Source organism: Sycon ciliatum, chromosome 5 (genome assembly GCF_964019385.1).
Source record: "Sycon ciliatum chromosome 5, ocSycCili1.1, whole genome shotgun sequence".
Classification (NCBI taxonomy): domain Eukaryota; kingdom Metazoa; phylum Porifera; class Calcarea; order Leucosolenida; family Sycettidae; genus Sycon; species Sycon ciliatum.
Genome location: NC_088647.1, coordinates 4,492,952 through 4,512,797, shown reverse-complemented (window position 1 = coordinate 4,512,797; position 19,846 = coordinate 4,492,952). Strand labels below are relative to the sequence as shown.

General features: G+C 49.1%; 1 protein-coding gene across 2 annotated transcripts in view; it reads right to left on the bottom strand.

Moving 5' to 3' along the window:
• LOC135817260 (mucin-5AC-like) overlaps positions 1 to 19,846 on the bottom strand; it is a 40,591-nt gene that overhangs the window by 20,075 nt on the left and 670 nt on the right. The window contains exons 1-13 of one of the 2 annotated variants that reach the window (XM_065330401.1): positions 16,123 to 16,932; positions 15,921 to 16,016; positions 15,212 to 15,385; positions 14,511 to 14,580; positions 14,120 to 14,228; positions 13,238 to 13,295; positions 12,822 to 12,919; positions 12,150 to 12,222; positions 7,809 to 8,765; positions 7,327 to 7,443; positions 3,028 to 3,074; positions 2,354 to 2,598; positions 22 to 1,467 (exon numbers count right to left, since the gene is read on the bottom strand). In XM_065330401.1, the coding sequence (XP_065186473.1) occupies positions 22 to 1,467; positions 2,354 to 2,598; positions 3,028 to 3,074; positions 7,327 to 7,443; positions 7,809 to 8,765; positions 12,150 to 12,222; positions 12,822 to 12,919; positions 13,238 to 13,295; positions 14,120 to 14,228; positions 14,511 to 14,580; positions 15,212 to 15,385; positions 15,921 to 16,016; positions 16,123 to 16,284 (3,652 nt within the window). In that variant the 5' untranslated portion in view covers positions 16,285 to 16,932. Of the gene's footprint in view, positions 1 to 21; positions 1,468 to 2,353; positions 2,599 to 3,027; positions 3,075 to 7,326; positions 7,444 to 7,808; positions 8,766 to 12,149; positions 12,223 to 12,821; positions 12,920 to 13,237; positions 13,296 to 14,119; positions 14,229 to 14,510; positions 14,581 to 15,211; positions 15,386 to 15,920; positions 16,017 to 16,122; positions 16,933 to 19,846 lie in introns of those variants that run through there. The other variant, XM_065330400.1, reaches the window with a different exon arrangement.

The window sequence follows — 19,846 nt, the reverse complement described above, 5'->3', positions numbered from 1 at the left end:
ACACATTACCAGTACACTTACACTCTTCCTGCATATCGCCAAGGCTATCTGATGGTTGTGGGCTTTCACCAGTCTCGGCTGGCTGTTGGTCAAACGATTCTGGCGGTACACTTTCTTCACCAGCATTCGCTTCAACTTGCCCTTCTGCTGCTGCATCCGCTGCTGGTTGTATCTCTCCTGTTGTGCTGTCACTACCTTTCTCAGTTTCTTCAGACCTCTTGATTTCTTCTGCCTCTGCTGCCTCCTCCAAAGCTAGCTCTTCTGGTGTTGAAGACAGCGGTCGGATTGGACGCATTTCCACGTCAACTGCTGCCAACACGTCCTCTAGCTCCTTTGCCAAGTCCGTCAGCTGCTGAGCGGAGGTGGCTGCTGCACTAGTCTCCTCGTCTTCTTCATCGCCACTCTCGTCCTCTCCGCTGGCCAAGCTGTCCTCGTCCACCGGCGATGTACGCGCTGCTGGTGTCTCGGCTTGAGCAGTCGCCACAGCTGCAGCATCAGCACTCGGCTCTGGTGTCACACTAACTGACTGTGTTGTCTTGGTCTGATCCTCACTGGATATCACTGGGGAATCCTCTTGGAAGAATTCCTCTTCCACTTGTTCCTCCGAACTTGGTTTGACTTCAGTGGGTGTTTCACTGGCTTGGTCACCTGCTGGTTCAACCTCTAGCACGGGGTCTGGCGTTTCTTCTGCTGGGGCAGCAGCAGCAGCAGCAGCAGCAGGAGTTTCAGTGGGCTCCTCAGCAATGGTCTCACTGGTTCTAACTGGTCCAGCACTGGTGGGGTCAGCCGCAGTGACTTCAACCACCAGATCGGGAGAGTGGATTGGGCTGGCTGGGGCTGGTGATGATCCGGGAGTCGACCGGGTTTCTAAACTACTTTTCTCCGCACCTAGCAGTGTTTCACCAACAGCGGCCTGCTCAGTGGATGTTACATTAGCCGGAGCAGCAGCTGCAGGAGCAGGAGTCGGAGAAGTGGCGGGAGCTTCACGATAGGATTCTGTAGCGGAAGTCTCCGGTGCAGAAGTAGTGCCGGCAGTGGCAGGGATAGACACCTCTGGCTCTTGGGCTGGTTCCACTGCGACATTAGGCTGCTCACGTGTCTCTAGACTTGCATCGTCTGCCTTCGATTTGCTTTCGCCGGCTTCACTTGACACGGCTGGTTGGGGCGATGGGGCAGGTCGCCTCACTGCCAGCGGCGACACGGGTTTTGGTGTTGATGTTCGGCTGGCCTGAGCGGACAGGTGCTGGTCCGGCGAACGCTCTCTGTTGCTTGCAACCGCCGGCGGTGTCTCGCTGGACAGGGTGGAATCGTTACTCTCTTGTCGCCGCAGATCCAGCTTGTTGCTGCCGCGTATGCGTACACTGCGGCGCTTGTTCGTCGAGCCCGTCCTCGCTCTGGCGGCTGCCGTCTCGGCTGCCGCAGCTGCAGCTGCCTCTGTGGCTGCGGCGGCGGCTGCTGCTGCGGCAGCTGCATAGAAACAACAAGACCAGCGCCAAATGCACAGACCATACTCAGTACATAAAACAAAACCAGTGCTTTATAAGAGGTTAACAGGCATAGTGGTGGCTTGCGGATGTGAAGGCTAGTTTGTGTGTTTCTGAACATTCAAGCGATGCCGACGCGGATCCCATGAATATTATTTATTTTACAAGAGTACATAACCAAGAGTGTGCAACTCGACGATCCTCCAGGCCAAGGGCGGAATTTTTTATGACATCAGTCTTTGGCGGCGGTTTGGCTCACTGATGCCATCTTGCATAGCCAGAGATCAAAGTTCAAATCATTTGTACATTACTGCTACAGTAGTCGAAGCAGAACAACGGACGGTAGATCGATGTGTCTTGAACCTGACGAACTCTCACCGTATCTACAAAACAAGCGCGGGAAAGCATACGCACTTCGTCATGCTTCTGCCAAAGAATGACGCAATAAAAAAATTCCGCCATGGGTGAACCCATCGCAGCTCAAGATAGGAGTTGCACACTCTTGGTTATGTACTCTTGGTATGGAGGAGCAAGTGTTACATTGGAGATTCCCCAATTTCTACTTCCTCAAGGGTACGGATCCTGAACAGTATGAAATCCGATTTGCGTATTGAAATCTGTAAAATAGGAAACTGCAATACTGAAAGTACTGGAAAGTTTGCCTACCCTAGTTGATTTATCCCGCTTGGATTGATTCTATGGTGCCATAAGATCACAATAAATTGCTTAACAAGCCACAGCAGTAGCAGCATCAAGCGCAACACACAACTGCAGACAGGTAACTGCACTGCTGACCAATGAGGCTTCACCAGTGCCACTACAAGCTGCAGGCACCACACGTACGTGTCATGCAGACCAGCGCTAGTTACCTTGAGCAGCGGCGACCTTCTGCCTAGCACTGTCCTGCTCCTGCTGGAGGCGCACTTGCTGCTCTTTGAGGCGATCCTGCATCTTGGCCATGCGCTTCTCCTTGGCTTCCAGCTCCTTCTGCTGCCGCTCTACCGCATCCCGCTGCTTGCGCATGTCCTCCTCCAGTTTCTTCTGCTGCTGCTCCCAGCGCTGGCGTTCGGCCTCTTCATTTCGCTTTCTCTCCTGTTCGACAGCCGTAGGAGCACTGTAGTTGCACAGGAGGAAAGCGAGACACGTGCAGAATACGAGTCACGATTACTGACAAAGTACCCAAGCAATACACGTATGCGTGTGCAAAATCTAGCCTGACATCCTCGTTGAAGCATCCCACCAAACATGTCGTGAATGGCCTAAACACACCGTGCTCTGTCGACATGGAGTGACCCACGGTAGCCAGCTACGGCAATCATGCACTGCACACATCAACACAAGGCCGGTGGTTACCTGGTGAATACGGTGTACTTGTGTGAGTACATGAAGTGAGACAGCCTGACCAAGTATACATTGCTACGAAGTTACTAAATTATCAATTACAGCTGTGGCAAGATGAAGCCTACAAATAAGAATCTTTCGGGGGATCATCAATATTGGAAGCTGTAGCATGATATGAATCTACATCTAAGTACCCACACACCTGTTGTTGGAGCTGACAGAACCTGACAACGCATCCAGCTTAGATGCCTGTGAAAGACAAGGCAGGACAAGAAGAAAGAGATGAAAACCAAAGGAACGAAGTAGGGGACAAACGTGAAATGTCCATTCCGGGTAACTGACCGCAATCCACGAGTACCGTTAGCAAACAGGAACCGGTTGGAGTGTGAGAACTCAGTCAGTGCTATAAAGCGCGACGCATAATATCACTTCTGCGACACGATGCGCGATGAGATCGAGAGTTTTTTTCTGCAAAATGTTGCATCGCAGGTTGTCACAGCTCCATCGCAGGTCACATTGGTTTACGATGAGCAATGATAACCCGTTTCTGAAACCATGCGATTACTTGTCAATCAATCGTTATTTACAATCAATTACTCGCTAGGGAGTTTGCGTCCAGAAAGTACAGAAAAGAACCATTTTCGTAAAGTTTGGTTCAGTTTCCACCTTGGACACCGAGTTGCCAGTGGTATGCATTGTGCTTGCATTGAATTTCAAAACGGCTACATTTCTGAATGACCCCTTTCCACGTGCATAATTCATTGATACAGTTGTGGACTTGCAGCCGTGCTCGCTCTGCGCATGCATGCGGTGCAACACACTACAAATTCTAGTCAGGGTTTCGGAAACGTGCTCACTTTTTTTTCATGCGTCCGGGGCTGTACCGTCAAAAAGGCCAAAAAATGGAACATCTCGGCACTTTAAAAACTGGGCTTGAGTCCATCTGGTACACATTCACCATTCAGAGGTTCGTTGTATGAGCTAATAGATACAGTACTGTCGGGTAGCGCCGAAGAACGACCAGGCTAGAGTTTTCACCACACACAGCATACACATGAAGAACGACCAGGCTAGAGTTTTCACCACACACAGCATACACATGAAGAACGACCAGGCTAGAGTTTTCACCACACACAGCATACACATGAAGAACGACCAGGCTAGAGTTTTCACCACACACAGCATACACATGAAGAACGACCAGGCTAGAGTTTTCACCACACACAGCATACACATGAAGAACGACCAGGCTAGAGTTTTCACCACACACAGCATACCAATTTATACACGGTGGCCCAACTGTGCATAGACTGCAATACACGAAGAGTAAGAACGGTCTAGGCTACGAGGCCGACCCCCAGTTCTTCGGCGACCGACCGTACTGTACATATATAGTGCGCTAGCTCTGGTCATTCCACTGGATTGCAATGTCCACAACCGTACAAGTATGCAGACAAAAAATGGAGTCGTTTTTGCATCCAAACCTGACACCGTTCGCTAACAATTTAAATTAGTCGATCGTTAGACTAAACAGCAATTATCACACCCCTCATGTACTCTCATACAAAAAAAAACACGCAACTGTATGGGGATAGCACGCTTCTTGTATGATGCAAAACGTGACACGCTGAGTCCAGCTTGACTCAGCTGAGTCCCCAACTACTATTCACTGCTCTAACGTGAAGCCGTGCTTGGTAGAACGGAAAGAAGAGAAAAGAAGAAGATCTGGCGTTCTGCAAGCTACAAGTAAGAAGTGCCGGCTGTGTAAGGCCACACAACCACAAGGTCTGTCGGATGACGATGAGCTTCCGGCACACATCTTGCCCTGCTGCTACGCCTACGTATACCCACACACGGTATGCTTATGGGCTGCCTGAGCCCCAGAAGCCTCCCTGATGCGACATGGGGTGCGCGTCCCTCATAGTAACTCCGTTTACTATGAATGTGTGGTAAATTAATCAGACCCTGTGATTTGAGGCGAGCGATCGCTCTCGCGCGCCTGATCTTCTTGGAAGGTGCACTTTTTGTCGCGCGCCTGAAATTATTTTTGGCTTGCATGCATGCGCATGTACGCTTTTCGGAGTGCAGCGCAACTCTACTATGAGTCTATGGTGTCAAGTGCACTCATCGATCCGTGCGCAGGAACTGTGCCCGCGGTGGAAATTCAGAAAGCAAACGGGGTGAAGCTCAAGGGCTGTGACTCATCGCATAAGGCAAGAGAATTCGTCCGTTTGTTGTCTGCCACTATGCAGAAGAAGATCGCAAGTATCATCTCTTCATCAACTGCATTTTCTGTGTTGAGCGATGGATCGCAGGCCCGCAAAACCAGAAGCGAAAAGGAACTCGTGCTTGTTCGTGTTGTAAAGGAAGGGGAACCGGTTTTCTTTGCCCTAGCCCTGATGAATGTAGACGATTACGGCGATGCGACTGCGAACAATTTGAAGACAGCCATCGACGATTCATTTCAAGGAGAGTTGCACTCGTCACTGATGCATCCAGAACTTTTTCTCGAAAAAACTGATATCAATAATGTGCTGTGTTGTTGGAGTGAGAATATTTGGATCACTCTCCTACAGCTCGCCTGACACAGGCAAGGAGAGCGATAGATCACTCGCCACCTATTTTCAAATCACAGGGTCTGGGTAATTGGTTGCAGAGTCATCTGCTGCTAAAGATCTTGGCTTGATTGATTCCAAAGCATGCCAGGCGAATTCCAAGAACTATCGCGATACGTTCACTCGCCTGCGCAAAGAGTTTAACGACAAGAAACCGCGTAGTGGATCTGGAACTGTTTGTGTGCCAACACCTTCATCGCCGCTGTGGGAGGTCATGAAGTTTTGTCCAGCACTGTAAAACACCGAGGAACTTCCTCAAACTACCCGGCAGGCGGTACTTCGTTATCCGTGCCGGACAATTTAGCCGTAGCTACTTCTTCCGAAATCTCTCCTCTGCCAGTTGTTACTATACCATCATCATCTTTCACCGCATCCAGCAGCCAGCTAACTGTCCGTTCTTTCCTCGGCTTTACCTCCACAGCCAGCTGCATCCACCAACGACACTCCTACAATGACTGCACCATCTCCGTCTCTCGACTGTTCAGCATCTCAAGAGTTGATTTATGAAAACGTCGTTCCCAAGACGATGACACAGCACCAAAGGAGACCAAGCTATCCGAGCGCCGTGCAGTGAAGCGCCGTTCCGCTGAAAGTGCCCAGGGTGTCAGGGTGAGCTCCTGTACATGGCCAAATCCATGATGTCGTCAGTTCCAACAGCAAAGAAGGAGCCAACTGAAGACGAGCTGTGGTGTGCCACATAAAGTGGCCCACTGAGCCGGTTATCTCCAAAAGAGGATATGAAGTGCAAGAAGAGAATTATGGACATCTTGCTCGAGCCTGAGTTCGATCGTGACGACTAGAGTTTAGTTCTTAAGGGTTCCCGTTCCCCTCCGTGTCGTCGTTTTGATTCGACACGTATGGTTAATGGTGATAACCACAATGTATTGCCATTGTTGTACACTGTCACTGCTACTTGTGCCCCACCCTGTGTCCGGCTGCTGTTGCTCTCTTGTACATATTCCCCCTACTTTTTCTATTCTTCGTGGTTAGAGCGTCGCAGGCCTCAAGCGAAGGTCCCTGGTTCAAGTCCTGTGACAGTCAATTTTATCTTCGGACTTTTTACCTTTTCCATTCCCTCGGTGAATATTCTTTTTCTTTCTTTAGAGTTACATGCAAAGAAGGTCAAACGCACTTGTCATCACGATCTCCAGCGCAAATCCAAATCAGACTCAACGAAGGAAAAGCAATCCCTACTGAAGTGATTCTCTTTTCAGAATCAAGTGAATATGGATCACTTTGAGAAAGATACTTACATGCCTTCAAACTAGGTTTGTTGGTGTCAGGGGAGGAATCTCTGTCAAGGACTGTTGCCAGGCAACATTGGTTCAGCCATCTGACCACTCGGGAGTATGGCAGCTATCTACCTAGCCAGACACCCCACACACGACGTCATGAATAGTTCCAGAACTATTTTCCTTGTGGAAATCCTTGGCGCGGAAACAGCACATTTGAGAACATTCTGGACCATGCTTTGTGTCCAGCTGAATACTGCACAAGCTGAATGTCTCGTGAACTCATTATTAACAAGACAGGAATGGAATGGAGAAGAACAAGGGATTGTGCACCTCTTTCGTTGGGACACATCACGTGTTCATAGTGGGGACTTGGTTCAATCACGGAACATTTCTGAATATTTCGAGGTCAAGCGAGCAGCGACGCTATCTTCAGAGTCTTGTACTTCACTCTTTCGCTGAGTTGGCAATGCAATGGAAAAGGGCTATTTCCCCGCTGCCGTCAATACGCGCATTGCTAGCTACAAGACCCTCAGATGCCACAACTCAAGAAAGGTTGCTCCGATGACCCATTTCACCATTGGACTTGAGGCCCAAAACTCTGTCAGCTGTACAAAGTGTAAACGTGTAACACAGGTTATACTGCTGTCTTACCAGCCCGACAATAGCAGCCCGCGATGATTCGTCCCCTCCTTGGCCAGACTGAACTTCACGCACTAACTGCAACATCTCCTCTTGCATGGCTGCCATAAATGCTGACATGTCGGCATTCTACAAGAACATCGTAAGAGAACACAGATGCATGTAGGTGTACACATGCACATGCACACCCCCCCCCCCCCCCCCCACACACACACACACACACACCACACCCACCCACACACACACACAGTACCAGTGAATGTCATAACCACCAACCGGATACTATTGGGAACGCTTGTGGATTTCAACAATGACCCTCTTTTCCAGGTACGTTCAGAATACGTCCAACGACAATGGAGAGGGAGAGACATATTAATATTAATAGGCCAACACTACATGCAATCAAGTATCACATCCAAGTATTCTCAAAGAAAGGCCCCGCAGACCTATGGGCGCCATAAACATGCAAATCAGATGCAATCACTTCAAAGTACCTGTACATTAAGATTCGGAAGCGGCTGTTGCATGGTGCCAGGATGTCCGTTTACAGATGCTGCCGGCATGCTGTTCACTATGGTCGTGGACGGAGCCGTGTTGGCATTGACGGTTTGCGTATTCTGCGCAGGTTGATACGGCGCACGGGCTTGGGACACGCTTACACCAGATGTGGACGAGCCAGAGGTGGCATGGACGGGACTCGACTGCGGCTTAGAGAAATCGGCGCCATGGCCACCCGAAGCAACGACTTCGGCAGCCTGAGGCCGTGCTTTCCGAGACGCGAACGACAGCGTGCCCGACCGCTGTCCAGGCGTGGTGTCCGTGTTCAACACTACGGACGAGGGTGCAGTCGACTTCTGCTCCACGGACGGCGGAGGCGATGTTGAGGTTGGTGGAGGTGGTGGCCTAGCGGTTGGTTTAGAAGCACTGTAAGGTGCTACGGACGGAGGTTGCTTTGGTGCATGCGGAGCCGATGGCGGGGCCCGGGTGGGACGCGCTGCTACGGGAATCGCTCCCGGTCCTTCCGGGCTTTCGGACTTTGGTGGACTGATGAGAGTAGGTGCAGATATGGTCTTGTTAAACGTTCCCGGTGGACTCGTTGTTCTTGCCTGTTGCTGCTGCTGCCAGGGTGGCAGGGGTCGTTGTTTGCCCGACGTCGGGGATATGATATACTCTGGAGCGGTGCCGCTGGAGTTAGGCTGCGCCTGGCCGGTTTCGGAGACATTGGTCAGAGGCGAGTGGAACTGAGAAGCTGGTCCGCTGATCGACTGGCCGGTGGGACGGACGCGGCTGAGCTGTTTCAAGCTCTGACGCAGCGTCTGTCGTGCTGCCGTCGTGTTGTGCCGCAGCGCCGATTGACCGGCGACGCGGAAGCTGGACGTCTTGCTGAATGCAGGACCTTCGTCTGGCTGGCCGACGGGCCCGCTGCCAGCATCCAGCTCATTCCGGATGGCCTGCAGTGATGGCGTGGGGTGATGAAACGCACACGAGTACACAGGTGCAAACACACACACGCACACACACACGCACACACGCACACACACACACACACACACACACACACACACACACACACACACACACACACACACACACACACATGCAAACACATGTGAGCAAATAAGTGAGATCAGCTTACTCAAATTCCACCTTCTGTCATCCCATTATCGACAACTACCTTTTCCCTCACTAAAACACTTCAATTTTACTGTCATGTGTCCACCTACAGCTGAGCACACAAATCCAAGGTTTTTCCCAGTACGCCTCGGCAGGTTTCATACCAATACTGCGGTACGGTGCTTGCTGGTGTTGTAGTCATGTACAAGTTTGGACTTTGGGTAGCACTTTGATGTAGACATTTGTTGATTCTGCTGTAAAGTGTTTGAGCGTTCTGTTGAATCGCTCTGCAACCACTGAATTGCCCACTTCTTGTTCTAGACAAGTGTCTACGAATGAACATACTTGAAAGATTACTCATACAAAAGAACGGTTACTCATAACACATTTGTGTGTGTGTGTGTGTGTGTGTGTGTGTGTGTGTGTGTGTGTTTGTGTATCTGCTGGACTGTGATGTACTATATGGCGGAAGAAGATGGCTGAAGCAAGAGACAGCGGGCTAGATTCGGGAAATGATGATGATGCCATCATCCCAGTGATCATCAGCAGCGATGAGGAGGACGAGGAGCTGCAGGAGGAGCTGCAGGAGCAGCAGCAAGGGCCTGTAAACGACCACGAAGAACTAATCGGATATGACGAGGTGGTAGTCATAAGCAGGGAGCTCGTTCAACTAGGGTGGGTCAACGTTGTGACAATAACCACTAAAACATTTAGGTACGCCAATGGCGAAGAGTTGACCAATGTGCACGTATTTACGAACGTGCACATTGCCAACTACGTGCAGCCTTTTTTGGTCTACAATCGCTTGCGAAGGACCTTCGGTCTGCTCATGTGATCATCGAAATCGACAACCAGGCGGCTGTATGGTGCATCAACAAAATGCGATCAACCACCAGCCCGGAGCTGAACAGCGAAGCCCAACAACTGTGGCAATGGTGCCTGGAGAAAGACATCACCATCAGAGCCGAGTACCGGCCAGGCGAATTGAATGTGGAAGCCGATTTTTGGTCACGGCAAATGGGAGCAGCACAGTGGATACTCCACCGGGAAGTCTTTCAGAGACTAGCCAACCAACTTGCTTTTCCTCTGGAAGTGGATCTGTTTGCCTCACGCACGGCTGCCCAGCTACCCCGATTTGTGAGCTGGAAGCCAGACCCGCACTCGTGGAGGACCGACGCTCTCAGCTTCACATGGTCAGACCTGAATGCGTACCTGTTTCCTCCGTTTTGTCTCCTGACGAGGTGCCTGAGGAAGATTCAGAGGGAGGAGGTAGCTCAGTGTGTGTTAGTTGCCCCGATGTGGAGAGGAGCCCCATGGTTTCCCCTCTTACTGAGCCTCTGTGTCGACCAACCAATAATGCTGCCTCATCACCCTCGTCTACTCATGAACGAGCAGGGCGACGTTCACCCTCTCGTGGAAGCGAGACAGCTGCGCCTAGTCGCTTGGCCGCTGTCGGGCGTATATGGCAGCATCAACAACTTTCAGCAGACGTGTCGTCGCTCCTCAGTTCTTCTTGGCGTGGAGGAACGAGGAAACATTACGACTCAGCTTGGTCACTGTGGTGTCAGTGGTGCCGTCAACGGGAGATTAATCCCGTTTCGCCATCTTCCGGCATAGCAACTGTCCTGCAGTACCTTACGGACCAAGTGTCGGCAGGGAAGTCCTACCGGACCATTGGAGTGTACCGCTCTGCACTGTCCAGTACCCTGCAGCCGATGGACGGCCACGCGATCGGCCAACACCCGCTCGTCTCCCGGTTGATGCGTGGCATTTATCAACAGCGTCCACCTGCGCCTCGCTATTCAGCTACCTGGGACCCGGCAATCCCGCTAGGCACTCTCCAATCTTGGCCTCCGGTGAAGGATCTGTCCCTGGAGCAGCACACCCTAAAGTTGTGCTTTCTACTGGCTATAACAGGTGCTTTCAGGGCATCTGAGCTCCGGCATCTGTCAGCCGACTCCATTGGTTTGTCGCCGGAAGGTGTCTCACTGCAATTGTTGGCATTAACTAAGACACAGCGCTCTGGCAGCTTGAAGAGAGTCTTCGTAGCCAGATATCAGGTGGAAGCAGTTTGCCCTGTAGTCCACTTGGAAGCATACCTGGAACGCACAAAGGCTTTGAGACCCTCAGGTACTCAGCAGCTCTTCATCTCGGCCCGCAAGCCACACCGTGCGGTATCAGCTGCTACAATTTCTCGTTGGCTTGTGTCCGTGTTGTCCACCGCTGGCGTTGACACGTCAGTGTTCAAAGGACATTCAACCCGAGCCGCTGCATCGTCGACGGCTGCAGGCGCTGGCCTGTCAGCTGATGAGGTCATGCGCGCCGTTGGCTGGAAACAAGAGTCTACGTTCCGGCGCTTCTATCTCAGAGACCCCAGGCCTGCTGCGTCAGTCCGCATTCAGCAGGAGTTCGCAACTGGAGTATTGGCTGCTGCTGTGCCAGCATCTACACTGCCCTGAAACAATGCTGACAGTGTGCTTGTTCGTGTACGTCATGATGGTATGACTGTGTGCAAAACATACCTTCTGGACTAATCCGCTAGTTTACCTGCGTAGTGTACGCATTACAAGTAATTTCGGGACGGCCAGTGTTAGCGTCCCGCCATACTAGGTTATGAATATTTTTCCAGATTTTGGTTTTCATGTGGCCACACATTTAGTTGGTGTTAGGCCTTGTGTTATATTCCAGCCTGGCTGTGCTGGTTTGCTGCGTCAAAATTATATCACTGACGCTCGTAGTCGCCATTTGTGCATAAATAACTGTTGCCACGGAGGCCGGTTGACGTGCGCTGTGAAGTATACACTGTTATATCGAAGCTCGAAGCTCCGATATGCAATTGCCCATTTCACAAGCAATGATGCATTGTGATGTGAAGTGGGGATTGTATGAGGAGCGGAGAGCGGAGATATAACAGTCCCACCCGGGTACCCTCCCTAATAAGATCTATAATGCGCTGAAAAAAGGGTGAAGAAGAAGCTAGAGTTCCCGCGTTTGAGCTGATGGATCACGTGTGGAGCAGTTTTCCTTACGAAAATTTGTTTGTCAAATTTTAGTAAAACTGCGTTTTGAAAATGCTATCTCGAGCAAAGGAAAACCCGATTTCGGGTTGGTATAAAGTAAATTCAAATAGACCACTATATGCACGCATTCTGATACAGTGTAATAAATATATTTCGATAAATTCGACAAATAGACTAGCCCACAATGGCGCCTATACCTACATCAAACCAGCCGTCTCGCTCCTTGCTAATAGCTCCTGGTGGCTTGGCGTTGGAAGGGTTGGGTATGCGAAATCTTCAATACAGACAGGGGAATTAAGACCAACACAGAAAAACAATAGTTATGAAGAAGGCGAGTGCCGTGCGAACAGAGCTATTGTTTGAAACGAATGCATGGGGTGGCCAATGAGCAAACTGTGTGCACAGGAACATGCCAGACTGAATTACCCGAGGCTACAGTGCTTCATTCGTACACTATCGCTGCGACCACTGCCAAGTTGCCAACATTTCACTGCCAAAATGCCAAAAAAAGTGCCAGGCGAGTGAAAAAAGTGAGGGAAATAGCAGCCATCACACAAACATATATACACACACGCACACATACGCACACACATAAACACACACAAACACACACACACAGACACACACAGACACACGAATACACACACAGACACATACAGACACATACACACACCTTTGACCTTTGACGCCCATCGCCGGAGGCGATGATAGCAATGCTACGGCAGAAGCCATAGCAACTTGTGCTGGGATTGCACCATTCAACAGCTTGCAATGCTGAAGAATTGACCCCACACACACAGACACACAGGCACACACACACACACACGGAAACACACACACACACACACACACACATGCCTAGGAGCAACTTACGTGTAAAGTCTCTTGTTACAATCAATAACAAACATATTGTTTTCAATCTTCTTGATATCCGTCTTGCCATGACGCAGTGAGATGATATTCAGTGCTTCCTAGAAACAAATATAAAAATAAGAACGAGGGAAAGAAATACCATGAGGCATGAGACAAACTGTTTCAAAAACAAACAAAAAATTGTCCTCCACAATTCTTGTTCTGATGATACCGGTAGTGGTAGGTTCAAGTGTTTCATCATTTTCCAGATGATCCTGATCTGAGAAAGAAATGGATTATTGCACAGTCTCTGTCAGAAAATAAAAAAAAGAGAGAATACGAAGCCATTGAAGCTACAGGAATAGGAAGTGCTGCAGCTAAAGAAAGCAGTGATTTCGACAATGCACTTCAGCCAGCCGGTAATGGAAATGACCTACCTGAAGATCTTCAGGCTTGAAGTACGTCAGCTCTCCACGAGACACTCGCAAGTGTCGCCTACAAGGAGTACAGTCAGACCACACACACCGACCATGTACCATGTACCATGTATACGCCCGTCACAAGAGATGGAAGAGAAGAACACAAATCTCCAAATGCACTGGATGTGCTTCCACAAATTTCACACACACACATGCACACACGCACATACACGCACACACACACACCATTGGACCATTGGACGCCCATCGCCGGAGGCGATGATAGCGATGCTACAGCAGAAGCCATAGCAACTTGTGCTGGGATTGCACCGTTCAACAGCTTGCAAGGCTGAAGAATTGACCGCCACTATTCAGCCTGGTCTACACCACACAGCTATGAAGTGGCTTTTTTTCTGGCCAGTGAATCCCTACTTTTTGGTCTTTTTAATTTTTTCCCGCACACACATCACACCACTTACTCCGGCATGCACTGGCTGTTGGTAACCACCCAGGAGAATGAAAGAAAAGTCAGGAAGAGTCTGAGAAAGACGCGTGTGACCATAATCGTCGGGAATCGAACCCGCAACCTATCGATTGGAAATCGCTGCACATACCACTGCACCATATGGGACACACACACACACGCACACACACACACACACACACACACACACACACACACACACACACACACACACACACACACACACACACACACACACACACACACACACACACACACACACACACACACACACACACACACACACACACACACACACACACACACACACACACACACACACACACGTATATGCATTACACAACCATGTACAACGAATGTGGCTGCCATAGCTCTGGATCGCTGAGAGGAAGATCACAAGTCACACATTCACTCACTTTGTCCACGTCAGGAAGGCCGCGCTATGCCCTTTCTTCTCAATGACGCCTTCTATGAGGACACTACTCTCGGAGCTTTCCGAGTTCCCTTCATCACCACCTGAACCACCTGCGAAGTGAGCATACAAACAAAAGAGGAGCTTTGTGCCAGGCAAGCATGTCTTACAAGCACAAGTGGTGCTTCACGGCAGTTTTAAATGCGAATTACTACAATAGTGAGCTGTGAAATACGGAATCAGGCGCAGGTAGAATGCTCGGCATATTGCAGCCCAGTATGAGTGCATCGTGACCGCATGCAACATCGCAGCGCTGTACCAGAGGATGACCCCGTGCTTCACTGGCCAGTAGTAGTAGCAGTGTGCTAGATAGCAATTGCCAGTATCAATCTTACCGCTGACTGCGCTGCTGTCCTCTTCACCGTAACCGCTGCCTTCAGCAATGCCGGTGATGAGACGAGAAATCTACACAGAACACCATCATCACATACAAATACACCATTCAGCTAAGGGGAAATGCCTGTATGAAATGCTGCCAGAACAAAGGCATGTGACACGACATGATCGTGCTGCTGTAACGCAAGGTAAAGCTAGACAGACATAACAAATGGCTCAAAACTGGCTGCAAAATATTCGCTAGCAATAAATCCCAAGAAAGTTGTGGACATCACGCAACTGCATTACGAAAGAAAAGGGGGTTTGTCAACTGACAACCGTTCTATTCAGTTGCTATTCACAAGCTGTGCATGCGCTGCATTAAAAATTAATTTATTGTGAATAAATCCCACAGTGATTCGTTTTCGAGTTGTTTTGACTTTTCCACATCCAATGGTAGATAGACACCTGTCCAATGGGATATCGATTTATCCGCATCCGACATGATGTCACTACCCCCATAAGACAAAGGCATCAGGGGCAGCTCCTAACTTTACAACAATGGTCTCCGCTATGACCACAGTGACAGTGCAGTGTGCTTGGTCATATACAATGCAGATGCCATGGGGATCTCAAGCAGGACAGAGTACAGATAATGAGCAAAAAAAATCAGTTCACACTTCATAGTAAATAATTCATGTACGGCGAGAATTCTTCGCACCTTGTTTTTCTCTTCCAGAGTGTCGGCGTCAAACTCCAGCTCCTTTCCACGCTCCACGAACACGGTCACCTTCATGCCGTCGTCAGTTTCGACTCGCATGACATCCGTGAAGTTGATTCGGCGCTTGATAGCACCTCGCTCCACCGTACTGATGACATGGCTGGAGAAATTGACCTGTAGACGCCACGCCGAGCATAGAAATAGACAATTGAAACGAGGGGTGAAACAACTGAGTCGATAAGTCAACTGGCCAGTCGATAAGGTGAGTCAGGGAAAAGCCTTTATCAACTCGCACATGATATTGCGTCAAAAAATACATGCATAAATGTCCAGAGGCACACGCAAACATGGTCTCTTTGCTGCAGACCTCACATTAAGGCTCACCTAATTTTCGGACGTGGCCCACCATCGGAGTGGAAGTTAGGTCAATCGTTTCACAAAAAAATGCACCAAAATGCACCACACCCTCTGTACGGGTAAACATACAATCCAGTTAGCTACAATCACCCCCATAGAGTGCAATGCTCTGCCAGCGACAAACCCCACAAAACATTCAGAGATGCAACACGAGCGCAACATAGGAATACGAATATGATGTGTGCATGTCACAATAGCCAGGCAACGAAGGGACAACACCAAAACCTGCTGCATGCTGAATAAAAATATAATTATAAAATGAAAATAAAAATAAAATGTGTACAGTACATACCTGGAGAATGCAACGCTGTGATTTGCCAGCAATGCTCACATACACGGAGAAGTTGAAAGTCTTGCCAGCTGTGGCAGACTCATCCTTCTGGCCTCCCTGCACAATAAAGAAGGACAGGGTGAAGGGGGGAAACAACAGAAAACACATTACATGAACACATCCAATAACCACACAACACTGACAAGCTAGGCCTGGAACGTACTCCAAAACTAGAGCTGCGTGCTTGACGGGCTCTTCGCCGCCGCTTCTCATCGGGAAAATCGACCTCAAATGCCAACGTAGAGGGCCTGCGGTTACGAAAGTGCAGCCGTTTCAACAGCCCCAGACCGGGACTGCACCTGGTCGAATCGGTGCTATTCTCCATTATCACACACTGCTACTAGTACTGATAGTGTGAGTGGCTACAGACGCTCCTAGGCATCCAAACAACAGTAGTATCACCGCGCTGAAGTGCAGAAGAAGTAATCAGTTCAAAGATTGCATCGCAGATCAAGAAACCACATGTTCCGGGCCAGAACTCAAGATCAAGATGAACTCGATAGTGCCTCCAGTCACAACACTACATGAGTCAACAGAAAGAAAAAAATTAGGTGCCAAGCACACCAGCCACTGCTCCTTGAAATAGAATCAGGGGTAGGTTTCCGAGTTTAGGATAACTATCAGTACCATCCAGTGGGCTACACTGTACAGCACCCAAGCTCTGTGCATAGGTGCTAAGCAAAAGCAGGTAACTGGTTTCCCTCAAAACAAGAGGAAGTAAGCAGATCTGCACCACAGGTGTTTTCAACTAGGTTGCATCAGGCCATGCCGTGCTTGATGATCTATCTATGCAGGTGTGTGTTCACACAAGAAGCTAAGCTTGAGCTGTGCCTCAAAGATGAACTCAATTCTCCTCAAGACACTGGTGGAGTGATTTGAAGACTTGAAGACACCACATTCAGTACAGACCAAAACACAAAGAAACATCTGTTTTCAAGACACTACCAACCAACATGATGCTGCTGACTGTCTCCTACCTAAAGTACAGACTTGCCAAGCTGCAACATGCAAGACTGCAAACTACAGCTAGCCACACTGCCCACACACACACACACACACACACACACACACACACACACACACACACACACACACACACACACACACACACACACACACACACACACACACACACACACACACACACACACACACACACACACACACACACACACACACACAAAGAGATAAGTGAGACAGTGCACCAGCTCAGTGGACACCATGTGAACAGGTATCCACACATCAAGTGGCACACCATTGTTGTCCCACCACATTGAGAGGACAGCCTGTGTGTGTGTCTGTGTGTATGTGTGTCTGTGTGACAGGGTGTCTTTGCATGCTTCACTGACAGCTTGTGCCATGTTGACATGCATGCCACTGTGCAGGGTACACTGCCCACTCTTACACACTGTAACACACAAAGGCTCTGCCACTTAGGTGTGCTGCACTGTGCTTGGTACAATGACGGCATTACTAGCTTACATACACCATAAGTCTACTTCAAAGTACAAGTACGTAGTGGCATGACATAATTGGCAGCATTGACAATTATATTATTGTACAAGGCATGGGGCCTCAACTTTGGGGGGGGGGGGAGACATTAAATTGAATACAATAATATGATGTCATGCTAGACTAGCATTGTAAATGTGTGGAAAGGACCATTGTAAGTGCAAGGTACAAATCCTTCAACTGTATGTTACAATGCTGCTTGCTGCTGACTGCACCCACAAAGTCGTGTGGGTGCATGTACTCCTATGTGTGGCACACTAGTAACTGTATAGTGTGTCCATGTACGGACAGAGCACCCCACCATCTCCTCCTTTCATGGTCCTATTGTGGAGGTGGTGTCATGTACGGACAGAGCACCCCACCATCTCCTCCTTTCATGGTCGTATTGTGGAGGTGGTGTCCTGTCTGTAGGTCATACCACACGAACCAGATCCACCCCAAAATCTGCTAAGTGTGACCTTAGCACACCTTCTCACACGTACAAACTTTGTATTTCACTGGCATCTACCCACTCTTACTTTTGTATGCCCATAGAAGTACTATGATTAGCAGTATACAAGACATGATGAGTGTACTTGGGGGCAACCTCCTCTTCTGCAGAGTCAACACAAACCTGGCTACATGCCTGCACACACCATGCACAGTCACACACAGCCACACACAAAAACAGACTTCCCCAGCAACCCCCTCTTCCTGCAGTACACGCTGCACTCACTAACACAAAATTAATAATAAATGGACTACATGCCCCCAGACATCACACACAGACTCCCCTAGTGCCTGTACACTCGGAGAAGGAACTAGACCAGGAAAAGCTCTCAATGTAAATAATTACATAACACAACCGAACAGATGTGACCATAAAGCTTCCCTATTCAACGGCTAGATAGTGAATCTGCCCAAGGCAAAGTAAAATGTACGAGTTGAATCCCCTTGACACAAGACATGTTCTATTACATACACCATGGTACACGCGCACAGGATATGGGAGACAATTTCCACAGTAACATCAAATAATTTCAAGATCACAAGTTAGTTAGCCTCTCATCTCCTTGTGCAGTCCTGACGGCAAATTGCGTAGCATCTGTGTACAATCATGTAGTACCTGGCACTACGTGTTTTGCATTTATAATACACAATTCACACATTTACACTCCACACTCCACAGCAACAAACTAATTACTTGGTTGTGTGTACACAATTACATGACAACACAATCATGAGATAATGATGATGATGTGTAACTGACTGCACATGTAGAGTTTATACTGTAAAGTGTTTGAGTGCAGTCACATGCCCACACCTGCCAAAATAGCTGCCCACAAACACTGCCACTAAAGGCATTATTTTGATTGATTGGTTGATTGATTTTTATTTAAGGATTGTCCAAAGGCCGCAGAGGCCTATTTTTCTCCTGTGTGCTGTGTAAGGAAAGGGAGGAAGAGAGGAGGAAGGGAGATGAGTGCGGTAGCAGTGTACCCCTAGGCCCTGTTACAGCAGACACTACCCACAATAGTACAAAGACAATGACTGAGTTAGTACTGGCAAGTCCAACCTGCCACTGCATGTACATGTACTACTGTAAATATACTAAATTTCGGCACTTTGATTTCGGGGCGATTTATTTTCGGCGTGGGGTGGAGGGCATGATATAGTGCGACAGATGCTGTGAAAAATTTCATCGGCGTTTTAATTTAGGCGTTTTGGGTCGGTGCCGAATATAGCCGAAATTAAATAGCTGCCGAAGACTTGTATATACAGTATCTGCATTACAGAATTATTTTTACAATCATGTCAGTCCTAAAAATTGTCAAAGACCTAGGCTATGGCCAAGGGGCCACTTACTAAGGTCTTTACCAATAATAATATCCCTAGCTATGGCACCAGTCACTTGGTTTGGAGCCCTTCTCTGCTGGCTGGCTCGGCACTGCCACTGGCATCTAATCTAGGGAACCGACGGTGACTGCTATGTGAGGAAGGAAGGGAGATCCCCATCTGTTACACTTGGGCCATTGGCCCTTAGGGCGTGTGAGCGGAACACGACAAAACGGTAAAACACGATCGAAGCAAAAATCACGATAACGAAAACACGAACACAAGTCTACTTGGTAGATCCACACGTAGCTGGCTACCAAGAAGGCAAGATTGCGATAGGTAGCTGTGCCACTCCACTACTCGTAGATCTACCACGCATAAATCATAAGCTTCGCGATGCGCCCACGATACAAGCCGCGACAGGGACAGCGATCGAAGACCACATCGCCAGCCACCAATCGGCGCGATCACACTGTCAAGTCATACCGCCGCTCGACTATAGTATAAATGAAGTCCGCAAACGGATTTCATCAGTGTTGCCAGTTGGCTGTTCAACCTCC